At 42.8% G+C, this 21,028-nt stretch overlaps 1 protein-coding gene across 17 annotated transcripts in view; it reads left to right on the plus strand.

Annotated features, from left to right (window-relative positions):
- The window catches only part of LOC118370019 (target of Nesh-SH3-like), a 65,095-nt gene extending 45,055 nt beyond the window's left edge, over nucleotides 1-20,040 (plus strand). For 2 of the 17 annotated variants that reach the window (XM_052500377.1, XM_052500373.1), the window contains exons 3-25: nucleotides 447-515; nucleotides 613-748; nucleotides 1,724-1,914; nucleotides 2,607-2,659; nucleotides 3,982-4,021; nucleotides 4,395-4,472; nucleotides 4,664-4,738; nucleotides 5,878-6,084; nucleotides 6,454-6,531; nucleotides 7,432-7,647; nucleotides 8,939-9,142; nucleotides 9,810-9,875; nucleotides 10,559-10,645; nucleotides 13,142-13,204; nucleotides 13,501-13,623; nucleotides 13,762-13,851; nucleotides 13,969-14,178; nucleotides 15,425-15,530; nucleotides 16,349-16,428; nucleotides 17,234-17,263; nucleotides 17,691-17,849; nucleotides 17,960-18,082; nucleotides 18,241-20,040. In XM_052500377.1, coding sequence (XP_052356337.1) covers nucleotides 447-515; nucleotides 613-748; nucleotides 1,724-1,914; nucleotides 2,607-2,659; nucleotides 3,982-4,021; nucleotides 4,395-4,472; nucleotides 4,664-4,738; nucleotides 5,878-6,084; nucleotides 6,454-6,531; nucleotides 7,432-7,647; nucleotides 8,939-9,142; nucleotides 9,810-9,875; nucleotides 10,559-10,645; nucleotides 13,142-13,204; nucleotides 13,501-13,623; nucleotides 13,762-13,851; nucleotides 13,969-14,178; nucleotides 15,425-15,530; nucleotides 16,349-16,428; nucleotides 17,234-17,263; nucleotides 17,691-17,849; nucleotides 17,960-18,082; nucleotides 18,241-18,356 — 2,600 coding nt within the window. In that variant the 3' untranslated portion in view covers nucleotides 18,357-20,040. The remainder of the gene's footprint in view (nucleotides 1-446; nucleotides 516-612; nucleotides 749-1,723; nucleotides 1,915-2,606; nucleotides 2,660-3,981; nucleotides 4,022-4,394; nucleotides 4,473-4,663; nucleotides 4,739-5,877; nucleotides 6,085-6,453; nucleotides 6,532-7,431; nucleotides 7,648-8,938; nucleotides 9,143-9,809; nucleotides 9,876-10,558; nucleotides 10,646-13,141; nucleotides 13,205-13,500; nucleotides 13,624-13,761; nucleotides 13,852-13,968; nucleotides 14,179-15,424; nucleotides 15,531-16,348; nucleotides 16,429-17,233; nucleotides 17,264-17,690; nucleotides 17,850-17,959; nucleotides 18,083-18,240) is intronic. The other 15 variants (XM_052500374.1, XM_052500375.1, XM_052500376.1 and 12 more) reach the window with 15 other exon arrangements.
- The last annotated feature ends 988 nt before the right edge of the window (nucleotides 20,041-21,028 follow it).

Genomic DNA, 21,028 nt, shown 5'->3' on the forward strand with positions numbered 1-21,028 from the left:
CCATACCCATATTTCACCCCTCCTCGCTAGCCTCAGACACTGTTTGCATTTGGGCAAGTATTATAACAATAGACAACTGTTAGATTGTGGGTGGATAATATAAACCCCTTAGAGAATTTACTGTACGTATTAAAGTCTCTGCAGGTTGGACAACATTCCATTGTTATGAGGAGTTCAAGCAACTCAACTGCATTTCAATTTACCATCCGAGCGACTGTTTGTTTTCATCTGTTGTGCTTAAAGTCAAGCTCTTTCATCTGTGTATCTGTTCTGTTTCTGTTTACAGCGGATTTGAATAGTTTCAGCCCATCTCCTTAACACCAGAGACCTGGCGACCTTCCCAAACCCTTCTTTCACCGCCCAGGACAATATTTCCCCCCTTCTGGTATATTCCTTTTTCCATGACAGAGAAATCAATGTGACAACGTTTAATTTTAACCTTTCAGACGCTGAACCCAAGTATCTTGTTGCTGTCCAGCCAATCCCGAGCAACGACGTAAAGAAACAATGCACAGGTACCTGCGGCAGTCTGTCTACGCATCTAAAAGGTTAAATCAGGTCATCAAATCTGTTGCAAATATAGTGTATGACCCTTGACCTTTGTCCTCAAAGGAAAGGTCAACCTGGAGAAGCCACTCCACCTGGTTATTGGCTCCGTCACCCCAACCTCTGTGCTGCTGTCCTGGGGAACCTTCCTGAAGACGCCCTACGAAGCAGGCAACATCATGAACGACTGTTTGGAAGACGGGTGAGTTATAACCTACCGCACCATCAGCCAGGCATCTGGTTCCAGTTCCATGTTGAATTTCTCAGGCCAAAGCTTCCACAGAAACAGCCTCACTCAACTCAAAATGGATGACAGGTGAATGCAGTTACACACTGTTAAGGCATTCAGACTATCTGCTTTTCACAAAAGAGAAGGATCTAGTTGAAATCAGGTGCACACACTGAGATCTGAATACCAGGCTGTTATTGCAAGCTATATATAAAGATGACATACTGTATGGATGCTTGACTAGATTTAAACTCATACCGTGCATTCAGTGTACTGTGCTGTCGAACCTTGGAGGATTTATGACGCATAACAGTTCTGTAGAGAAACGTTGAGAAAGTGTGCCATTTATTTTCTATGGAAAATGGAGCATGGGAATGGACCGAGGTCTTTTCCAACACAGGTGTGTGCAGGAGTTGACTGAGAATACATGGACTGTACTGCTGGGACACAAACACACTTTTCCATCACTCGATTTATGCTCCACCTTAAATACATTCTAGAAGTTGGAGGAGTGGTTGGAAATCTCGACCTAAGTTACAGCTGAGAGTTCCCCCTTCTATCTGGTGGCTTATTAAAAGCTAATATCAGTTCCTTCTGTTTACTGCTTGGCTACTGCCGGCAGCGCTACCCAGAAAGACAATCCCCGAAGGCTTGAAAAGGGATCGGTTGACACTGACGAGATGACCTGAGATATCGGAGCCAGAATTAACAATAGCTAACGGAGGAAGCTTGTTTAACATATTAGTCACTATGGTTCATCAGACCACAGCCGTAGAGCTGGAATAGCCACCCATACTGTATGATGTGGAGCACGCCTGCTGTGCTTTGTTGGTCGATGAGAAAAGAAGGTAAAATTTTCCAAAGGTTAGAGTTTGCCATAAAGATGCAAAGCTACTGTACAAGAATCACCATGTTGTTTACTGTGCCTTGTTTGTCCCTCCCATGCAGACACTACACTGTCCGCTACAGGGAGAGGAACAGGAAGTGGATCTACCAGACCTGCCCCACCAGCGACACTGTGGTTGACAACCTGAAGCCCGACACCCCATATGAGTTTGGGGTCCGCTCCAACAAAGACGAACGCAGTGGAATCTGGAGCAAGCCTGTCATTCACAAAACCAACATGGGCGCAGGGTTGGGTAGGTTACTTTCTACATGTAATAGTTACTAGTTACCTGTCCAAAATTGTAGTCAGTAATGTAACTTTTGAATTACCCAAACTCAGTAACGTAATCTGATTACTTTCAGTTACTTTTGGATTACTTTCCCCTTAAGAGGCATTCGAAGAAGACAAAAAGGAGCCATCAAACACATTTGTTGTGTCATCAAAGTGGTCTCTGACTTGTGGTCAGACATGCTCAAGTGGAACAAACGTAAACTCACCGGCTTCTTTTCAATGCTGAATTGAATGCCATGGAGAAAACAGAAAGGTGTCATAAAGTATTTATTTTTTGAGCAAACATCCTGTCCGAAAGTAAAAATAATCCAAGAGGTAGTCAGCTACTTTTTAAAACGTATCTGTAATCTGATTACAATATTTCAGCTGAAAATGTAACTGATTACATTGACAGTTACTTCCCAACCCTGCATGGGCGGTCTGTACATCATACTTAAGAAAATGAAAATCAGAGAGTTCAGGCAGTACCTTCTCGTTTTATTTTAGAAGAAGTCTGTAAGAAATCTTTGTGTCTTAAGAACAAAAAATAAAACATCCATATCATGTGAGCCATTTTGTGCTTTGTTCCTACTTGCCAGACTTTCAAAAGATGACCTACCGACACTCTCTTCTCAGAATAGCAATTGTTTACATCTTCTTCTCCATGTTTTGCAGACAAAAGCGTCCAGAAACCCTACAAGCACCGGACCCCTATTGTGAAGCCAATGGTATGTGCTGTGTTTGTTGGCCATACAGCATAAGAACCTATGACCTACGGGACTCTCAGTCTCTGTATTAAATCGCTTCCACAGGCATACGTATTCTCACACTACAACTTTACCCTACCACTCATTTTTATTTCTTCAAGAAAATATATTTTTATTTCCTGCTGTCACTGTGGAGGGAGAATATACAAAGGTGGTGAGAGAGGGTGAGAAGCAGAGCATAGCTGAGCTGTATAAGACCAGAGTAGAGTCGATAAACTGCTGTCTGCTTCCCCTGTCTGACCCCAGCACCTGGCCTGAGAGACTCTTTAACGTGGGTTTAAGAGGGTCACCCTCACAACCCAGCTGTGACAGGCAGAACATCCCAAATCAACACATGACTCGCTCGCGCTGACATAGTCTTTCTGCCTACTAACAATCAATCAAATGTATGTATTTCTGAAGCCCTTTTTACATCAGCAGATGTCACAAAGAGCTATACAGAAACCCAGCCTAATCCTTTTTCCAATCTCTTTCATGGTGGCTATTTTGATTTTGTAGCTTATATGCAAGTGTGACTGTCATATGGCCCTTGATCTCTCGTGAGTGAGTGAGTGAGTGAGTGAGTGAGTGAGTGAGTGAGTGAGTGAGTGAGTGAGTGAGTGAGTCTAAGTCAGGTACCAGTAAGTGAAGTGTAGACAGCAGACCATAAATGTTTTCTGGTGAAAGGGCTTTTCCAGGCAGAAGTCAGGAGTGATGTATGTTCCGTTAAGGGATGTTGAAGGGCACGTTAGGTACGCTAGATGTCTCAAGGGAGACTCTCAGTGATGTATGTGCCGTTAAGGGAGGCTGAAGGGCATGTTAGGTACGCTAGATGTCTCAAGGGAGACTCTCAGTGATGTATGTTCCGTTAAGGGATGTTGAAGGGCACGTTAGGTACCCTAGATGTCTCAAGGGAGACTCTCAGTGATGTATGTGCCGTTAAGGGAGGCTGAAGGGCACGTTAGGTACCCTAGATGTCTCAAGGGAGACTCTCAGTGATGTATGTGCCGTTAAGGGAGGCTGAAGGGCACGTTAGGTACGCTAGATGTCTCAAGGGAGACTCAGTGATGGATGTGCCGTTAAGGGAGGCTGAAGGGCACGTTAGGTACGCTAGATGTCTCAAGGGAGACTCTCAGTGATGTAGCACTCAAGGGGAGACAGCACAAAGCACAACGCTATCCTCACCATAAAACGGAAACATGACTTTAGCGCGGGTAGCGTATTAGCGTTGACATATGAACTATTGCTGTGGATCTGGTGGCAATAAAACCGTCCACCAACTGTATATTGTTTTTGTTTCTCAGAAACCACCCATGTCCCGTGCACTTTTCCCACCTCGTCCAGGTAAGCCATTTCAGTGTAATCACTTGAAACCAGAACTTTTATATTGCATCCAAATGAAACAGCGAGTAATGCTACATGTCCATATGCATGTCCAGGCAACACCCTTACCTGAGCTTTATTCCAATGTACAGGAATGTAGAGTATGATATTGTTCCAGGTGTATAAGTCCAGACAGCTAAATGCTACTTACCCTTGTTACACCTGGTTTCTGAGGATATAGCTGCATATTACACTGTTTTACACTGTTTTAATATGGTATAATGCCTATGTAATGTAAAGTGTTGGTTTACAGCATCACTACTTTAGACATAGGGAGTATGTTGCAGCTACTTGAAATCCTACCTATCTCCTCTTGATTCCCTTTCTCCCCCAGCTATTCACAATAAGACTCAGCCTAGACTCCCTCTGACCAAAAACCAAGGTTTCCCGGGAGCTCCCAAGACATCTTTTGGTGATTACTCTCTCTCTCATTCTAAAGCACTTAACTTTTCACATTGTTTTTTTATTGTTGCCAAAAACACTACTATTTTTACTGTCTTTAAAGACCTTCTGTGGTCAAACACATTTCCTGCCCAACACCTTCGCTACCTTTGCACTTCGTTCCTATTCACACTTTATGAAACATGATATTATTTTCTACAGCACCACCAGACAGACACCTGGAAGCTAAACCTGACCCCCGCTCCAATGAGCCTCAATGGCCACAGTTCCCACTGGGTAAACAGCGACGGACATTTTGAATCATATCAAGCTTTATTCGCAGTCAGTCATCGCTTGGCTATGTCCACTACGCTGCTGCGAGGGGAGGGGTGGGCTGGGGTGGCGGGTGAGAACCGCTGCTGTTCATTGTGATTGGCTGCATGCTGGCATGCCTTGAGTCCACTGAGAGGTATAAAGTCCCTGGATCGTGGAGATGATGGTGGCACAGGGCGGTGCCGCCACAGAGTTGGAAGTATACGCATACGTTTCTGCCAGAGCAAATGCCAAGGACACGCATGACGGGGATTTTGTTTTGCTTAGACCTCAGGCGCTGTGAGAGGATTGGCTGCTTGTTTTGCTCAGTTTCCCTTCATACTGTATCAGTCCAACTCTGCACTTTACCTTTACCCCTCTCTCTCTTCCACTCTTTCTTTCTTTCACCCATAGCTCATCCATTGATCTATTCATCCATCCTGTTTCAATTGTTGTGCTGTTTGTTATTCCCATGTCTATCCCCACAACCTCTGTGACTCTCTCTCTCTACAGCAGTGTCCATCATTTCATATGTTTGTGTCCACACACCATGACGTCTTTCTTGACATCAGCCATCTCAATCATCTCTCTCCATGTTTCATCCCTGTCATCTCATTGGTTTACAGAGTTGTTGCATTTAAAGCCAGTGGCAATGCTGGTTTAAACAGTCTGCATGACAACACTGCATGCAAAAAACGTGCTTCAATTTCCCATTCGGGAAAGGCAGCACAAAGTTGCCCTGTACCCCTTCTGTCCCTCTAAATACTTTCTGTCCCTCTAAATACTTTCTGTCCCTCTAAATACTTCTGTCCCTTCTGTCCCTCTAAATATAAAGACTTTGTGTGTATTTCAATGAGGTACAACTACATTATGTGACAAAGTTAAATCAACCTGAATCCACTATTTAAAAAAGATAAATAATTACAATCTTATACAGTCAATGAAAGGCATTCAGAGACATTCATCTCAGAGCCAAAGAGATGGATTTGAATGCCTGTCTATGAACTGTTGATATTGACCTCAACAATTGGGCATCAAAATATTCCATAAGGTATGTCCTTATGTGACTCCATAGATTCCAGTCCCCATAATCAAAGTTGACCTCCCTCTTCTCTCTCACCCAGACGGAGGAAACAGTATTAGAAATGCTTCCTCTCATCTCGTGGACCTCCCTCCTGCCCCCCCCCAACTCCTGCCCACCAAAACCCCCAGTACCTCCTCTGCCACCCCTGTCCTTAACAACCCCTCTCCACCCGGTGAAAAGCAACAGGGAAAGACCCAACCCAGGGGACCTACTAGCGCCACAGAGAAGACACATAACCCTTCCTCTGGTAATTTCCACCTTTCAACTCTCTTTTACCTTCTTCTTCTTTTAAATAGTCTGTAATGTCATGTTAAGGGCATCAGAGTATACTCTGGTACCCCTCAAAAAAGTCATCTAAAATGCCTAACTCTCTTTGGAGAAAACGCCTAGATGTTTACTGAAACAGAAAGATGTACTGGTATCTAAAGCTATTAGGGACATTTTAACTTTTTATGAAGTGAGGCAGGAATCCTTTGCTTTCCTTTACCTCAATGGGTAGTTTTTGAGAGTGCTGCCCGAGTAACAGATAGAGCTTCCTTGCCTATCTTGAATTTCTCTACAGACCACTGTAACCCAACCCTCCAGAAACAGATAAAACTATTTTTTCCCCACACAGCTCTCAGCGAATCACAGAAAGGAGCATCACTGCTAACCCCCGCCCTGGGCAGTGAGAAAGCCAATAATAACAACTTGGGTAACGATGACCTCATCGTATGAATGCTCTCACTATGTTTTGCCTCGGCTGGTCTACGTACACTCCGCTGTCTGTCTGCTGTCCACTGTGTCAACGTCATCTCAGACCACAGCTTCAGTGTTGTTGTCCAGCTTTAATGCACACCCATTGGTCCACAGCTTCAGTGTTGTTGTCCAGCTTTAATGTACACTCATTGGTCCACAGCTTCAGTGTTGTTGTCCAGCTTTAATGTACACTCATTGGTCCACAGCTTCAGTGTTGTTGTCCAGCTTTAATGTACACTCATTGGTCCACAGCTTCAGTGTTGTTGTCCAGCTTTAATGTACACTCATTGGTCCACAGCTTCAGTGTTGTTGTCCAGCTTTAATGCACACTCATTGGTCCACAGGTCATGATCAGGAGTTGGACTGAATGCCCGTTATTGCACCATCCACCACATTATCAACCACATTACTGCATTATCCATATCTGCATGGCATACACAATCTGACAGTCATGGTTACGCTGCACTGCTTAGCCCCAACAGCATCTATGACTCTATTCCTCAAGATTGTGGAAGCTTTAGGATGAAAAATGCTTGAAAGATCCTACAGTAAATATTGTTGGCGTCATTAAATTAATTAAAAGTACACAAAAAACATGCAACACTTATAACAACAAGGCTAACATGAGTTAAGAGCTCATGTTAGGGAACTACAGTAGATGCCTTCAATCAAACTACACTATTGAATACTGCAGATTTATTTGAGAGATCATTGATTGAATCATCCTCACTAACCCCACTATTCCACTCCTAAGGGCCGTGGCTCCCAGCACACCTGAATGGCACAACAGCATTGTCTTTAAACATTGAGACTACACATTGTAACAGGTTCTACAATTGTTTTTGTGGTTTTCTAGGTCAAGGCAGCCAGAGAAATTTGAAACCCCATGGCCCGGCCATCATACTGATAGCCAGGACCATGAAGTCTCCTGCTGCCACAAACCCTCTCTTTCCCTTCACTGATGGCTCAAGACAAGATACCCCATCCTCCTCCTCCTCTTCTTCCTCATCCTCCTCCTCATCCCTTCTTCACAGGTCTAATAACTCATCACAGACCTCCAGAACAACAGGGGGTAATGGAATCTCTCTCTCCCTCCCATTTTCCTTCCTTCCTTCCTCACCTCCTCCTCCTCTTCTTCTTCCTGCTCCTCCTCTTCTTCTTCCCGCTCCTCCTCTTCTTCCTCCTGCTATGTAATCTCCTTTTGGTTTTCTTGAAGTCTCCCCTACCCCCACAAACCCTGTGTAACCAGTGTGCATGCAGTACTTCCTCCAAACCAACCACACATGTTGTCATATCTGGGCAGAGATTGAGGTCAGGCAAAGATTGCAGAGTTGGTTTGGCATCAAGTGCCTAATTTCAACCTGCCCAACATGTGGAGAGCGTGATCGGTCATGCTTCAACGTAGCTTGTCATCTTCGCGGTCAAGATCTGTCATGGTTGTCCAATCTATCCATCTCTCGACTCTCGCACCATCTGAAGAAGTCACTGCTACTTTTAGAAAGATCTGTCAGATACGGTCAGCATGTCATAGATTCTGGTTGCAGCACGGGTCAGCCATGTTAAGACAGAGCTTTCCACTGTCTTTGGGGAAACACGTTGTTTACTTGAGGCTGAAGCTCTGTCAGGACTCTCCACTGGTCCATCTCCTACTGTATAACACGCTACCTTTCCACACAAAATCACATCTGTTTTTGTCCTGTCTTTTTTTCTTCTATTTATTTTCCTCCTCACAAGGCCAGTTGGGAGATTCATCTCAAATCTGTTTCTTTCCTGAAGAATTAAGTCTCAGCTAACAATACTAGCCGATTCAGTGTTGTTGTGCAGCTTTAATGCACACTCATTGGTCCACAGGTCATGATCAGGAGTTGGACTGAATGCCCGTTATTGCACCATCTACCACATTATCAACCACATTACTGCATTATCCATATCTGCATGGCATACACAATCTGACAGTCATGGTTACGCTGCACTGCTTAGCCCCAACAGCATCTATGACTCTATTCCTCAAGATTGTGGAAGCTTTAGGATGAAAAATGCTTGAAAGATCCTACAGTAAATATTGTTTGCGTCATTAAATTAATTAAAAGTACACAAAAAAACATGCAACACTTATAACAACAAGGCTAACATGAGTTAAGAGCTCATGTTAGGGAACTACAGTAGATGCCTTCAATCAAACTACACTATTGAATGCTGCAGATTTATTTGAGAGATCATTGATTGAATCATCCTCACTAACCCCACTATTCCACTCCTAAGGGCCGTGGCTCCCAGCACACCTGAATGGCACAACAGCATTGTCTTTAACATTGAGACTACACATTGTAACAGGTTCTACAATTGTTTTTGTGGTTTTCTAGGTCAAGGCAGCCAGAGAAATTTGAAACCCCATGACCCGGCCATCACACTGATAGGCAGGACCATGAAGTCTCCTGCTGCCACAAACCCTCTCTTTCCCTTCACTGATGGCTCAAGACAAGATACCCCATCCTCCTCCTCTTCCTCTTCCTCATCCCTTCTTCGTAGGGCTAATAACTCATCACAGACCTCCAGGACACCAGGGGGTAATGGAATCTCTCTCTCCCCTTTTATTCTCCTCCACTTCCTCTTCCTCCTCCTCCTCCTCTTTCTCCTACTATGTCATCTCCTTGTGGTTTTCTTGAAATCCCCTCTACCCCCACAAACCCTGTGTAACAAGTGTGCAAGACTTCCTCCAAACCAACCACAAATGTTGTCATATCTGGGCAGAGATTGAGGTCAGGCAAAGATTGCAGAATTGGTTTGGCATCAAGTGCCTAATTTCAACCTGCCCAACATGTGGAGAGCGTGATCGGTCATGCTTCAACGTAGCTTGTCATCTCCGTGGGCAAGATTTGTCCTGGCTGTCCAATCTATCCATCTCTCGACTCTCGCACCATCTGAAGAAGTCACTGCTACTTTTAGAAAGATCTGTCAGATACGGTCAGCATGTCATAGATTCTGGTTGCAGCACGGGTCAGCCATGTTAAGACAGAGCTTTCCACTGTCTTTGGGGAAACACGTTGTTTACTTGAGGCTGAAGCTCTGTCAGGACTCTCCACTGGTCCATCTCCTCCTTTTCCTATTTATTTTCCTCCTCACAAGGCCTGTTGGGAGATTCATCTTTAATCTCTTTTTTCCTGAAGAATTAATTAAGTCTGAGCTAACAATACTAGCTGCTTTTTCCATAACAGTCACTCTTCTTCTCCACAGCCAATGCTAAGCACCACAAAGGAACCGGCCTCCCCAAACCAGTCGTTTGGAACAGACTGAGAATGGGTAAAAAGAGCTGATATTTCTCCTCTGTGTCTCTCATCCATTAACCCATACAGTTTGTTGGCGTTGTGGCGGCATCATCAACCAATATCAGTGTCCTTCACCCATTCATTTTGTTTGTCAATAATGTGTCTGTCTAACCATCCATCCATTCATCAGCCCGTCAGTCTGTCTATCCATACGTTGTCCAAGGGTCTTGGTGTTCTTGGTTTTAATGCAAGCTTCTGCAGATTCAATACTGTTGCAGGCTTCAAAAGCTTATGACAACGAGTAATCAAAGGGGTATTAAGTAATCACTGCTCTTTTTAGAGAGGTAAGCCTGTGTTAGTACCCATTTGTGGTGGTGGGGAAACTCAGTTCATGAAACTGAAGCAGTTTCAGAGGTCTTCAAAGATCAGGCTCTTTGTATGCCGAGCTACATAACCAATGCTGTTTCTCTGTCACAAACTGGCAAACTGGAAGTCAAATCAATATTGAGCTGCTTATGGTTGGGTTTCACCCTGCGCATGATTGTATGCATGTCAGTCCTGTACTGTCCTCATTGAGCATGAGATGTGGTTGGGTTATCTATCATCATTGACATGTTCAGATACCATCGATGTCTTCAAGTGTCTGGACACGCCACATTTCCCTCAAAGCCACAATAGGTTTGGGAATAGGTTTTAATCTTAGTACTTTTCCTGCAGCAAACACAAACAACTTGCTGTTGGAGGACATAAACCATGATGTTTTGGGCCGTTCAGGCTTCTCTTCCATTGAGGACCAGTTCTATGGTAAAATGGCATGAATCCAGTCTTATCTGCACCCTGCGCAAAGCTAGCCCTGCCCACACTGACACACGCTAGCTTCCATCGACATCATTTCCGCCCAGACTGCATGAGTCGGCCATGTTGGATATAAAATACGTCTTGTTTTGATCAAAACACTGGACGACCATCACTAAGAATTCGACCAAAGGCTTCAGTTCAGCCGGGCCTTTGGAAAATACTTTCCTTTTTTGGAAAGTATGACGTCTGAGGGTCATTAGCTTATTTTTAAGAACCTTATTTTGGTGTGTTTCTCACCAAGCATTGCACTTTCTCTTACCACATGTTAAGAAATAAAGTGTTCTATAATAGCCCTGCCGCCGTGTAATGAACTTGACATTTTGTTTGGAGGGCGGCTCAAATGTTATTTTCATCTCTATTTTCCTGGGTAGGTTCCACATGCTTCTGGCCTGATTGTTATTTTCATCTATTTTCCTGGGTAGGTTCCACATGCTTCTGGCCTGATTGTTATTTTCATCTATTTTCCTGGGTAGGTTCCACATGCTTCTGGCCTGATTGTTATTTTCATCTATTTTCCTGGGTAGGTTCCACATGCTTCTGGCCTGATTGTTATTTTCATCTATTTTCCTGGGTAGGTTCCACATGCTTCTGGCCTGATTGTTATTTTCATCTATTTTCCTGGGTAGGTTCCACATGCTTCTGGCCTGATTGTTATTTTCATCTATTTTCCTGGGTAGGTTCCACATGCTTCTGGCCTGATTGTTATTTTCATCTATTTTCCTGGGTAGGTTCCACATGCTTCTGGCCTGATTGCAAGTATTGACTTAAGAAGAACAATAATCTTCACAGGCTAGTGCATCACTGTGGAGGTGCCAGTGTTTAGAGTACCCATCATGCAATCAGGAGAGCATGGCATCAGCTTTTCATCAGCTAGAGAAATTCAATGTTTGCATTTGGTTACAGATTTGTGTTTGTATGAACTAGACTTAGTGGACTAATATTTTTGCATGAGTAGACAGGTCACAGTGCAAAGGCAGAAAAAGTCAGCTGTCAATAATGATTGTGTTTGGTGGCTTGTCACTTGATCATGCAGTCACCTATGATCAAGGTTCACTGCATGTTCTGTACAATGTGAAACATTTGTAATCTTTATTTATCCTGGTTCCATGTGGCTAGAAAAATGCACTGTTTTACGATTACGTAGAACACTGTCATTGCAGAGAAATATCTATTCTTACTCCGATTTCAGTAGACTCACAGTTTTATAAATGTATAACATATGCTATCCTGAATGACAACATGAAAAAAGTTTGGGAAAGCTTTTCTTTTTAAGTAGAACCATGTTTTCTAGAAACTGTAGAGTTGTATAAAGCAGTGCTAACTGCAAACTGGCAGTATTTCAAACATGGATATTTACATGTAATTGATGGAAAGTAATGGACCCATATTGTTTTATATTACCAGCTAAAATGTTTCAGAGCTACACCAGCTTTTATGTACTGGTGCTTTGCATTTAGCATATTTTCTTATGGATTAGGACCAATTCCTTGATTGTGAAGAATTTGGCCTCAATGCAACAGAGCGCTAATTGGCAACAGGTTAAGCATTTCGTTCTGGGTAACTTTCAGAACATGTGTAAAACCTCAAGGAATTACAAAGGATTGTTCATGTTTTAAGGTTCATTGGGCGCAGGGTATGAGGTTTTACCATCCGTTTATTTATACAGTCCATATAGAGTTCCTCCCAGGCATAAAGATGGCCAGTCCATATAGAGTTCCTCCCAGGCATAAAGATGCCCAGTCCATATAGAGTTCCTCCCAGGCATAAATATGCCCAGTCCATATAGAGTTCCTCCCAGGCATAAAGATGCCCAGTCCATATAGAGTTCCTCCCAGGCATAAAGATGCCCAGTCCATATAGAGTTCCTCCCAGGCATAAAGATGCCCAGTCCATATAGAGTTCCTCCCAGGCATAAAGATGCCCAGTCCATATAGAGTTCCTCCCAGGCATAAAGATGCCCAGTCCATATAGAGTTCCTCCCAGGCATAAAGATGCCCAAATAATGTTCCACAGCTCATGGTCATCAGTATGATGTGCTATCTAGAACCCAAAAGGGTTCTTCTGCTGTCCTCGTAGGAGAACCCTTTTTGGTTCCTTTACACAAAGGGTTCTACATGGAAGCAAAAAGGGTTCTCCTATGGGGACAGCAGAAGAACCCTTTTTGGAAAGCTTTTCTCTAACAGTGTATGACAGATGGTGCATGTCAGATACGTGATGAAACCTGATGTTTTCTCTAGATATTGCCGATTGTGTCAACAATGGTCAAGGAATTTGGGTTATTCTACAAGTGGCGGTGAAAGAGTGTTCCACTATTTTACATTTAAGATGACCTCTTCAAGGCAAATAACACCACCAGAGAGACGAATGAATGGTTCTCGCATAAATTGTAATGTTTAGTGGTTATGTGATTGACTGTTGTTTCCTTTGATTTCTATTTTTCAGGATCTCGTCCGTCCATTCCTGTCAACAAAAAGACCAACCTGGTTGGCAAACCTGGTGATATGAGTAAGGTTTAGTTGGTTGTAATAATAACACATAATTGAACATTGAGCAGTTTTCTATACATCATCCACTGCCTGAAATGGGGGGTGTACACACCAGTTCCCAAACTCCATTATAAACCAGCTGTTAGTGAAAGAGTATTTTGTCATCATGAAGTTTGGCATTTGGCTGAGCTTATGTTTACAACCTCAAAGGCACTTTTCCTCTAAGCAAATATAGAAATATTGAAAAAGCCAAGAAAAACGACAAACTTTTTTGTTGTTGTAAACAACGTGCTTTCCAAACTCTGTTCTCTACAGACAAGCTGAATGTCTTGAAGCAAACAGACAAGGCCTCCATTTTGAAGAAGTTTCCGTCAGTGACGACTAAACCTGCCAAGCAAGACCGCAGACACACAACAACGACTGCACCATCAGCCAACGGTATAACCGATCACAATTCAGAGCACTACATTATGTCCTAAGTAGACCTACATTATTGGTGCCCCATGTGAGGACAATCCTTAAATGTGTTTTGTGGAGCTCTAAAGCATATCCTTGTCCTTTCTCATCCTCTCACAGACATCTGGTTTGAAACCTGGGAGAACTCCTCATTATTCAGCTCCCTACCAGCCTCTGACGTGGACGCATTGGGAAATAAACGTTTCGTTGGTAAGTATAAAAAAAACTTATTGTAACTGACATGTACTTCTATGGTCCCTGGCAGAAAATGACTACATGGTCGATTTGAACCAGTAGATCCTTTAAATGTGATCTCTGTTCCCTAAGCACCCCATGTAGTCTACAAGACGGACAAGAAACCAGACGAGCCTTGTTCCATCACCACCTCTCTCAGCTACTTCCCAGAGGAGGAGGGCGGGGAGACAAACGTGACAGCCCCGCCCAAGTCTCCGCCCTCCAACCTCACCGTGGTAACGGTGGAGGGATGCCCCTCCTTTATCATTCTAGACTGGGAAAAGACCGACAACGACACCACAGGTGGGGAGAGTGGGACACTGTACCTGTCTATGTACTCCAACTACAATGCAAATGCATAACAACATACACCACCGTTCAAAAGTTTGGGGAAACGTAGAAATGTAATTGTTTTTCAAAGAAACACAAAAAAAAAATCCATTAAAATAACTTCAAATTGATCAGAAATACAGTGTAGACATTGTTAATGTTGTAAATGACTATTGTATTTGGAAACGGCTGATTTTATATGGAATATCTTCATAGACCTACAGAGGCCTATTATCAGCAACCATCACTCCTGTGTTCCAATGGTACGTTGTGTTAGCTAATCCAAGTTTATCATTTTAAAATGATCTTTAGAAAAACCCTTTTCAAATTATGTTAGCACAGCTAAAAACTGTTGTCTTGATAAATACAGCAAGAGCAGGAGGACAAGTACATTATAGTGTGTAGTTTGAGAAGGCCAGCATCCCGGAGTTGCCTCTTCACTGTTGACGTTGAGACTGGTGTTTTGCAGGCACTATTTAATGAAGCTGCCAGTTGAGGACTTGTGAGGCGTCTGTTTCTCAAACTAGACACTCTAATGTACTTGTCCTCTTGCTCAGTTGTGCACCGGGGCCTCCCATTCCTCTTTCTATTCTGGTTAGAACCAGTTTGCGCTGTTCTGTGAAGGGAGTAGTACACAGCATTGTACGAGATCTTCCGTTTCATGGCAATTTCTCGCATGGAATAGCCTTCATTTCTCAGAACAAGAATAGACTGATGAGTCTCAGAAGAAAGTCCTTTGTTTCTGGCCATTTTGAGCCTGTAATTGAACCCACAAATGCTCATGCTCCAGATACTCAACTAGTCTAAAGAAGGACAGTTTTATTGCTTCTTTAATCAGTACAACAGTTTTCAGCTGTGCTAACATAATTGCAAAAGGGTATTCTTATGATCAATCAAAAGTGTATAATTTTACAAGGCTAACACAACCTGCTATTGGAACACAGGAGTGATGGTTGCTGATAATGGGCCTTTGTACGCCTATGTAGATATTCCATTAAAAAATCTGCCATTTCCAGCTACAATAATAATTTTCAACATTAGCAATGTCTACCCTGTATTTCTGATCAATTTGATGTTATTTTAATGGACAGAAAAACATGGACTTTTCTAAGTGACCCCAAACTTTTTAACGGTAGTGTACATTGGAAAGTGTGACTCTGAATATTCGGATACTTGGTGAATTCTTGAATTCAACAGTGATTTCCTGGTTGTTGTGTAGAATATGAGGTCATCTCCACAACGAAGGGACCAGATGGTACTCAGGTGTCCATCCTGACCACCAACCAGACTCACACTGCAGTAGAGAACCTCAACCCCGAGAGCAGGTATATAACATAACATCTTTGTGCCTGTGTTTCAGATTGATACAACACATTGTGTTCTCTCGGTATGCTCTCTCTCAGTCCTCAGACGGTAGCTTTTTTCAGAGCTTTGAAAAAGTATGAAAATGCATGCACTCGCTACCGTAAGTCTGCTAAATAACTCAAATGTAAATGCTTGTGAAGCTTAAACTTTCTGAGAGGCTTTCATTCATGGAAATAATACAGACTTGAATTATTCATTGTATTATTACTACTTTTGTCAGAAGGATTAGCTAGCTAGCTATGTCTGGTTAAGATCAGGACCTGCACTTCTCTCTGGCGTAGTTGGAGAAGAAAGGTTCTTCACGTGTGGAGAGCAGAGGAGGGCTGCCACGCTCCCTAGGTTTTTAATGAAACCTGAATATGGGAGTATTTGACATTAAAGAAGTGATAGAATATAAACCAGGGCTTCCTGTGAGCTGAGCCTGCTGAGGCTGCTGGCACGTGGTGGACCAATCGCTGTGTCTGATCATCTCATATGGAGGAGACATTAGCGGGAGGGACTCTGGCTCTCTGGACTGCACTGTCTGAAGAAGAGATAAATAGGGAGGCAATACTAGAGCCTTCCCTCGCTGTAACAACAAGGCCGAACAAGAATACACTACGTTTCCATCAAAATACTGTGTCCACTTTAAACGCTGTGAGGATTAGAGGAAAATCTGATTCTGTGGAAATGATTGCTTGCAATTGGAAATGGAGCGGAAATTGGAATCTGGAGCGAGTCGGTAGGATAATCGCTGTGAGACCTTCTGATAGTGAAACTTCCTGCTCTTACCTCACAGCTACGAGTTCAAGGTGAAACCCAAGAACGAGCTTGGAGAGGGGCCACCCAGTGAGCCTGTGTCCTTCAACACTGAATCAGGTACAGTATGGGCCACGTTATTTTCTAGGCCAGCACTAATAGGCCTCATTAAATGACACAAGAACTTGGTGATTGGTTGTTTCGTTGAATTGCTGACTTACATCATTACCTATTCAGGAGTCAGTTAAAAGTTCAAGAGCCACATCTGGCCTTTTGCGTAGGCCATCTGTTGACAAGGTCAGGCATTTGGCGTTAAACAAACAAACAAGCATCCACTAAAATACGCACGTACAAACGTACTAACGCACAGCCTCGTCAGCCAGCTCCAGTCATGTCTGGCGGTCCACCACTTACCGGTGTAGGGGTCTGTAATTAACTAGCTGTTATTAACCTAATGATTTCAGCATGGCCCCTCCATTTCCATAACATTGGCTGCTGCCTCTCCATGTAAACTGCCTCCAACCCCAGGAGTGCTGTCGGCTGGCAGCTCTCCCTCATCCTGCATTGCAGCTCACAACTCATCCTGCACTCATCCTGCATTGCAGCTCACAACACACTCAATCAAAATCAAACTCACTAATACAACAGTGTATCATAAATGAATGGCTAGATGAGGATGAGTTTGAAGGCAGATGATTTGTCCTGGAGTCCCACACTACCATATCAGACTGGCTCTTCAGTGCCAAAGTGGACTAATTTGCTACAAGACGTGTGGTTTTGTGGTCTTTTATTTAGGAGAATCACCAACTTATTTCAAAATCTTTTGGAACCATTTGTACAGTCTATTCTGAGAAGAAGACATTTGAAAGCACCTACTAACTCACATTTCTCTCTCTGCCTCTTTCTCCATCCCTCCGTCCTGCAGCGGACCCACGTGTGAGTGAGAATGTCTCAGGTAAGCCCCTCAGTCTGTGGTCTGTCCTGAGCACCGGTCCCAGGTGACACATTCCACCAGGCTGAATGAATGGATTATCTAAGGAAGGTCTGGCCTGGCACAGTGAGAGTCTGTGGAGACTCAGGCCACCGTGCCCCAGTGCAGCAGTACACTGCTCTCCATCCAATATCTATGAGCTCACTTCTTCCACGCCCAACTCACAGCCAGACCAAACATTTACACAGCTAAATGAATGGAGACATTTTTATTTTCCCTTTCATTTCATCAGTAGTAAAAGGCTGTGATACACTAAAAAGACAACTCTGATTGGGAATGCAAATATACATTTGGGCTTCTACTTATCTCTATTTTCTTAATTATTATCTTTGTTTCATGCTTCATGCCTTTGATTTCCACGTTCTAATATTTTGTTAACTATTTCCTGTAGGAAAAGATGCCATCTGGACCCAGTTCCCCTTCAAGACAGACTCATACTCAGAGTGCAATGGCAAGCAGTATGTGAAGAGGACCTGGTACCGCAAGTTTGTGGGCATCCAGCTCTGCAACTCCCTCCGATACAAGATATATCTGAGTGATTCTCTCAACGGTCAGTTCTGCTTCCGGCGCTCGGTGTCTATAGTACAGAACAGAACAGAACTGTAGATCAGTTTAAATGGCCATCCCTTTCGACAACTTTTTCCCCTAATAACTTTACAGGTAAATTTTACAACATTGGGGACCAGACTGGCCATGGTGAGGACCACTGTCAGTTTGTAGACTCGTTCCTGGATGGGAGGACAGGAAACCAAGTCAGGGCTGACCAGCTGCCAACAAGAGAAGGTACAAGCTACAGCACTGACACATCTATCTTTCAATTGTTGAAATGAGAACCTGTTAAGAATATGCTTAATATCCATGCCTGAAAACAACTACATTTTCAGAATGTCTAAAACGACTCAAAGTTCAGCCCATCACTTCATTTCGTCTGTTACATACAGGGTATTACAGGGCTATGAGACAAGAGCCTGTCAACTTTGGTCAGATAGGAGGGAACTCTCACGTCACCTACGTGTCATGGTACGAGTGTGGAACGGCCATTCCTGGCAAATGGTAGGACCCCCCAAAGCTGTCTGTGGAGAAGCCCGAAGGATATACAGTACATATCAAACCGTCTGGGAAGGTGACAGGAGGGGTCCTTCTACACATCCAATCAGTCTCTGGATGCTACATATCCCCATCCAGCCGCCTCCGAAACCCCAGCCATGTAAAAACCTGTACAGGATCTCCGGGTCAGGTTAATATAATGTCCATATGTAATAGCCTTATCTTATTTATCAAACATGACAAAAAGTCAAACTGTTAAAAAGAACATAGTATGAGATAGATGGAGAAACTTCTAACTAACAGTGTTAGGTAACAAACATACAGTAGATATCTTTTTTAATTTTTTATAATGGGAAGCTGGCTCCCTGAAACTTATTTTGATAACGTGTATAATATTATTTATCAAAGTGTTTGATGCCATGTTCCGAGTTCTAGGAAATGGGTTATAATGCAACGCTTTTGCTGTACAGTACGAGTTGTAGAGTTTCAGACAACCTGCCGGAATTTCATGGTTTCATTCAGTGACCGATTCATGGTGCAAGAATTGTCCCATAATTTGGTCAGTCTTAGGGCTCTATTCAATCCGTATCGCTGAAGCTCAGCATTGCGGCACGATTGAAATTTAAAGGCAATATTCCCGAGTTAGCGGAGACTGCATTCATGGTAAACGGTTCAATGGGAAATGACCTTAACGTTTCCATCACACAATCTGTATCGCTTCAGCCAAACAAATTGAATCCAGCCCTAGTTCAATATACACCTTCAGAGAAGATAATGCTGTAAATATTAACATGAAGTCCACTCTCACACATATCCACTAACCAGTGGAGGCTGCTGAGGGGAGGACGGCTCATAATAATGGCTGGAACGGAGTGAACGGAATGGCATTAAACATATGGAAACCATGTGTTTGCTGTATTTGAAAACATTCCACTAATTCCCCTCAAGTCATTACCACGAGCCCGTCCTCCCCAATTAAGGTGCCACCAACCTCCTGTGCCAGTAGTTCATTGTTTGAATGTTGACCGAGTAAAGTCACCTAAAACCAAAAACAAGCATTGGAAAATAAGCACACACGCAGAGGACGTCTCGTACCAAACCAATATTTCTCCTTCATTAGCCCTGATATATGGGGTGGCTGTGCATGGGAGGTCTTTACACTTGCAATTTGCACAGCATAAATGTATTTATATGTATATGGAGAGAAAGTATTTTTTCAACTAACTTTTTCAAAAGACACGTCCCTTAAAGCGAACGCTCATACTTCACAGTGTTCCACTGGCAACATTTTACATCCTCTGATACAACACGTTGTATATATATCATGTTGGAAAATAAGAGGGATATCTTTTCTTCTTAGTAGCCTTGATAAATGGTACAGAGAGGAGTCCTGTTGAATCATTTCTTAGTTTTGTACAAAAATACACTTTTGGCTCAATGCGCTTGCAGATCAGTGTTTTTATACTTATTTTTTATGGAGAATGTTTGTCATATGGAACAGTACTCTTGTTTTTTTAAACATACTTTCATTTCTGTATCTATTTTCAATAATAAAAACAGAAGTTCTGTTACTTTTTTATTTAAAAAAATATGTCCTTGCCATTTTTCACTTTGGGTAACTAGAGTGATAGTGTTTTCCAGTTGAAGGAGCGTACAGGTGGAACTTGAAAAATAAACTGCCTTCCTTAACTGGGCTGCTCTGTTTCATCCATAGAATTTCTATTAGGTCTAAAAGAAAATGTAGTGGTTTTTATGGTCTGTCTATGTTGACATGAGATGTTGACCACCACTGAGCCGATCCCCTTACAGCTCTTACATCCTGGTGTACTTTCCCCATGTCAGAGTAGAACCACATCGCCAATTAGAAAGATCAACAGACATCCATGGATTACCACGCTTTTCCAGAGAGAGCCCAACGAAGGCCAAATTCAACACAGGACATTCTTCCAAATCGCAGGGGCAAGGGGAAAAAAGGCTCTCATTGTCTGTATTAGCTTTCCAAGAGAAAGTTATAGTCTGGGCATAACAGCTCATGTCACATCAAGGTGGAGCGTTCCCTCAAATAGGACAGTAGTCTGATCCCAGGAACCTGACTGCATCTCCCACAGCTGACCTACATATACTTTTAGAAGCAGTCTTTCAAAAGGAAGTTCAAGTTATGTCACTCTCATACAAAACCAGCAGGCTAAATACTGCTAAAATAAACACTATACAAAACCAGCAGGCTAAATACTGCTAAAATAAACACTATACAAAACCAGCAGGCTAAATACTGCTAAAATAAACACTATACAAAACCAGCAGGCTAAATACTGCTAAAATAAACACTATACAAAACCAGCAGGCTAAATACTGCTAAAATAAACACTATACAAAACCAGCAGGCTAAATACTGCTAAAATAAACACTATACAAAACCAGCAGGCTAAATACTGCTAAAATAAACACTATACAAAACCAGCAGGCTAAATACTGCTAAAATAAAAACTATACAAACCTGACAGGTTAAATACTGCTAAAATAACCACTTCATACAAAACCAACTGGCTAAATACTACAAAACTAACCAATTTATACAAAACCAACTGGCTAAATACTGCTCAACTAACCACTTCACCCTTGCTGCTTTAGTAATAATAACACTGCTCTGCATTAAGAAGGATGGACCAGTCTGTGCAGGCA

This window comes from Oncorhynchus keta, unplaced genomic scaffold, assembly GCF_023373465.1.
Source record: "Oncorhynchus keta strain PuntledgeMale-10-30-2019 unplaced genomic scaffold, Oket_V2 Un_contig_10373_pilon_pilon, whole genome shotgun sequence".
In the NCBI taxonomy this organism is placed as follows: domain Eukaryota; kingdom Metazoa; phylum Chordata; class Actinopteri; order Salmoniformes; family Salmonidae; genus Oncorhynchus; species Oncorhynchus keta.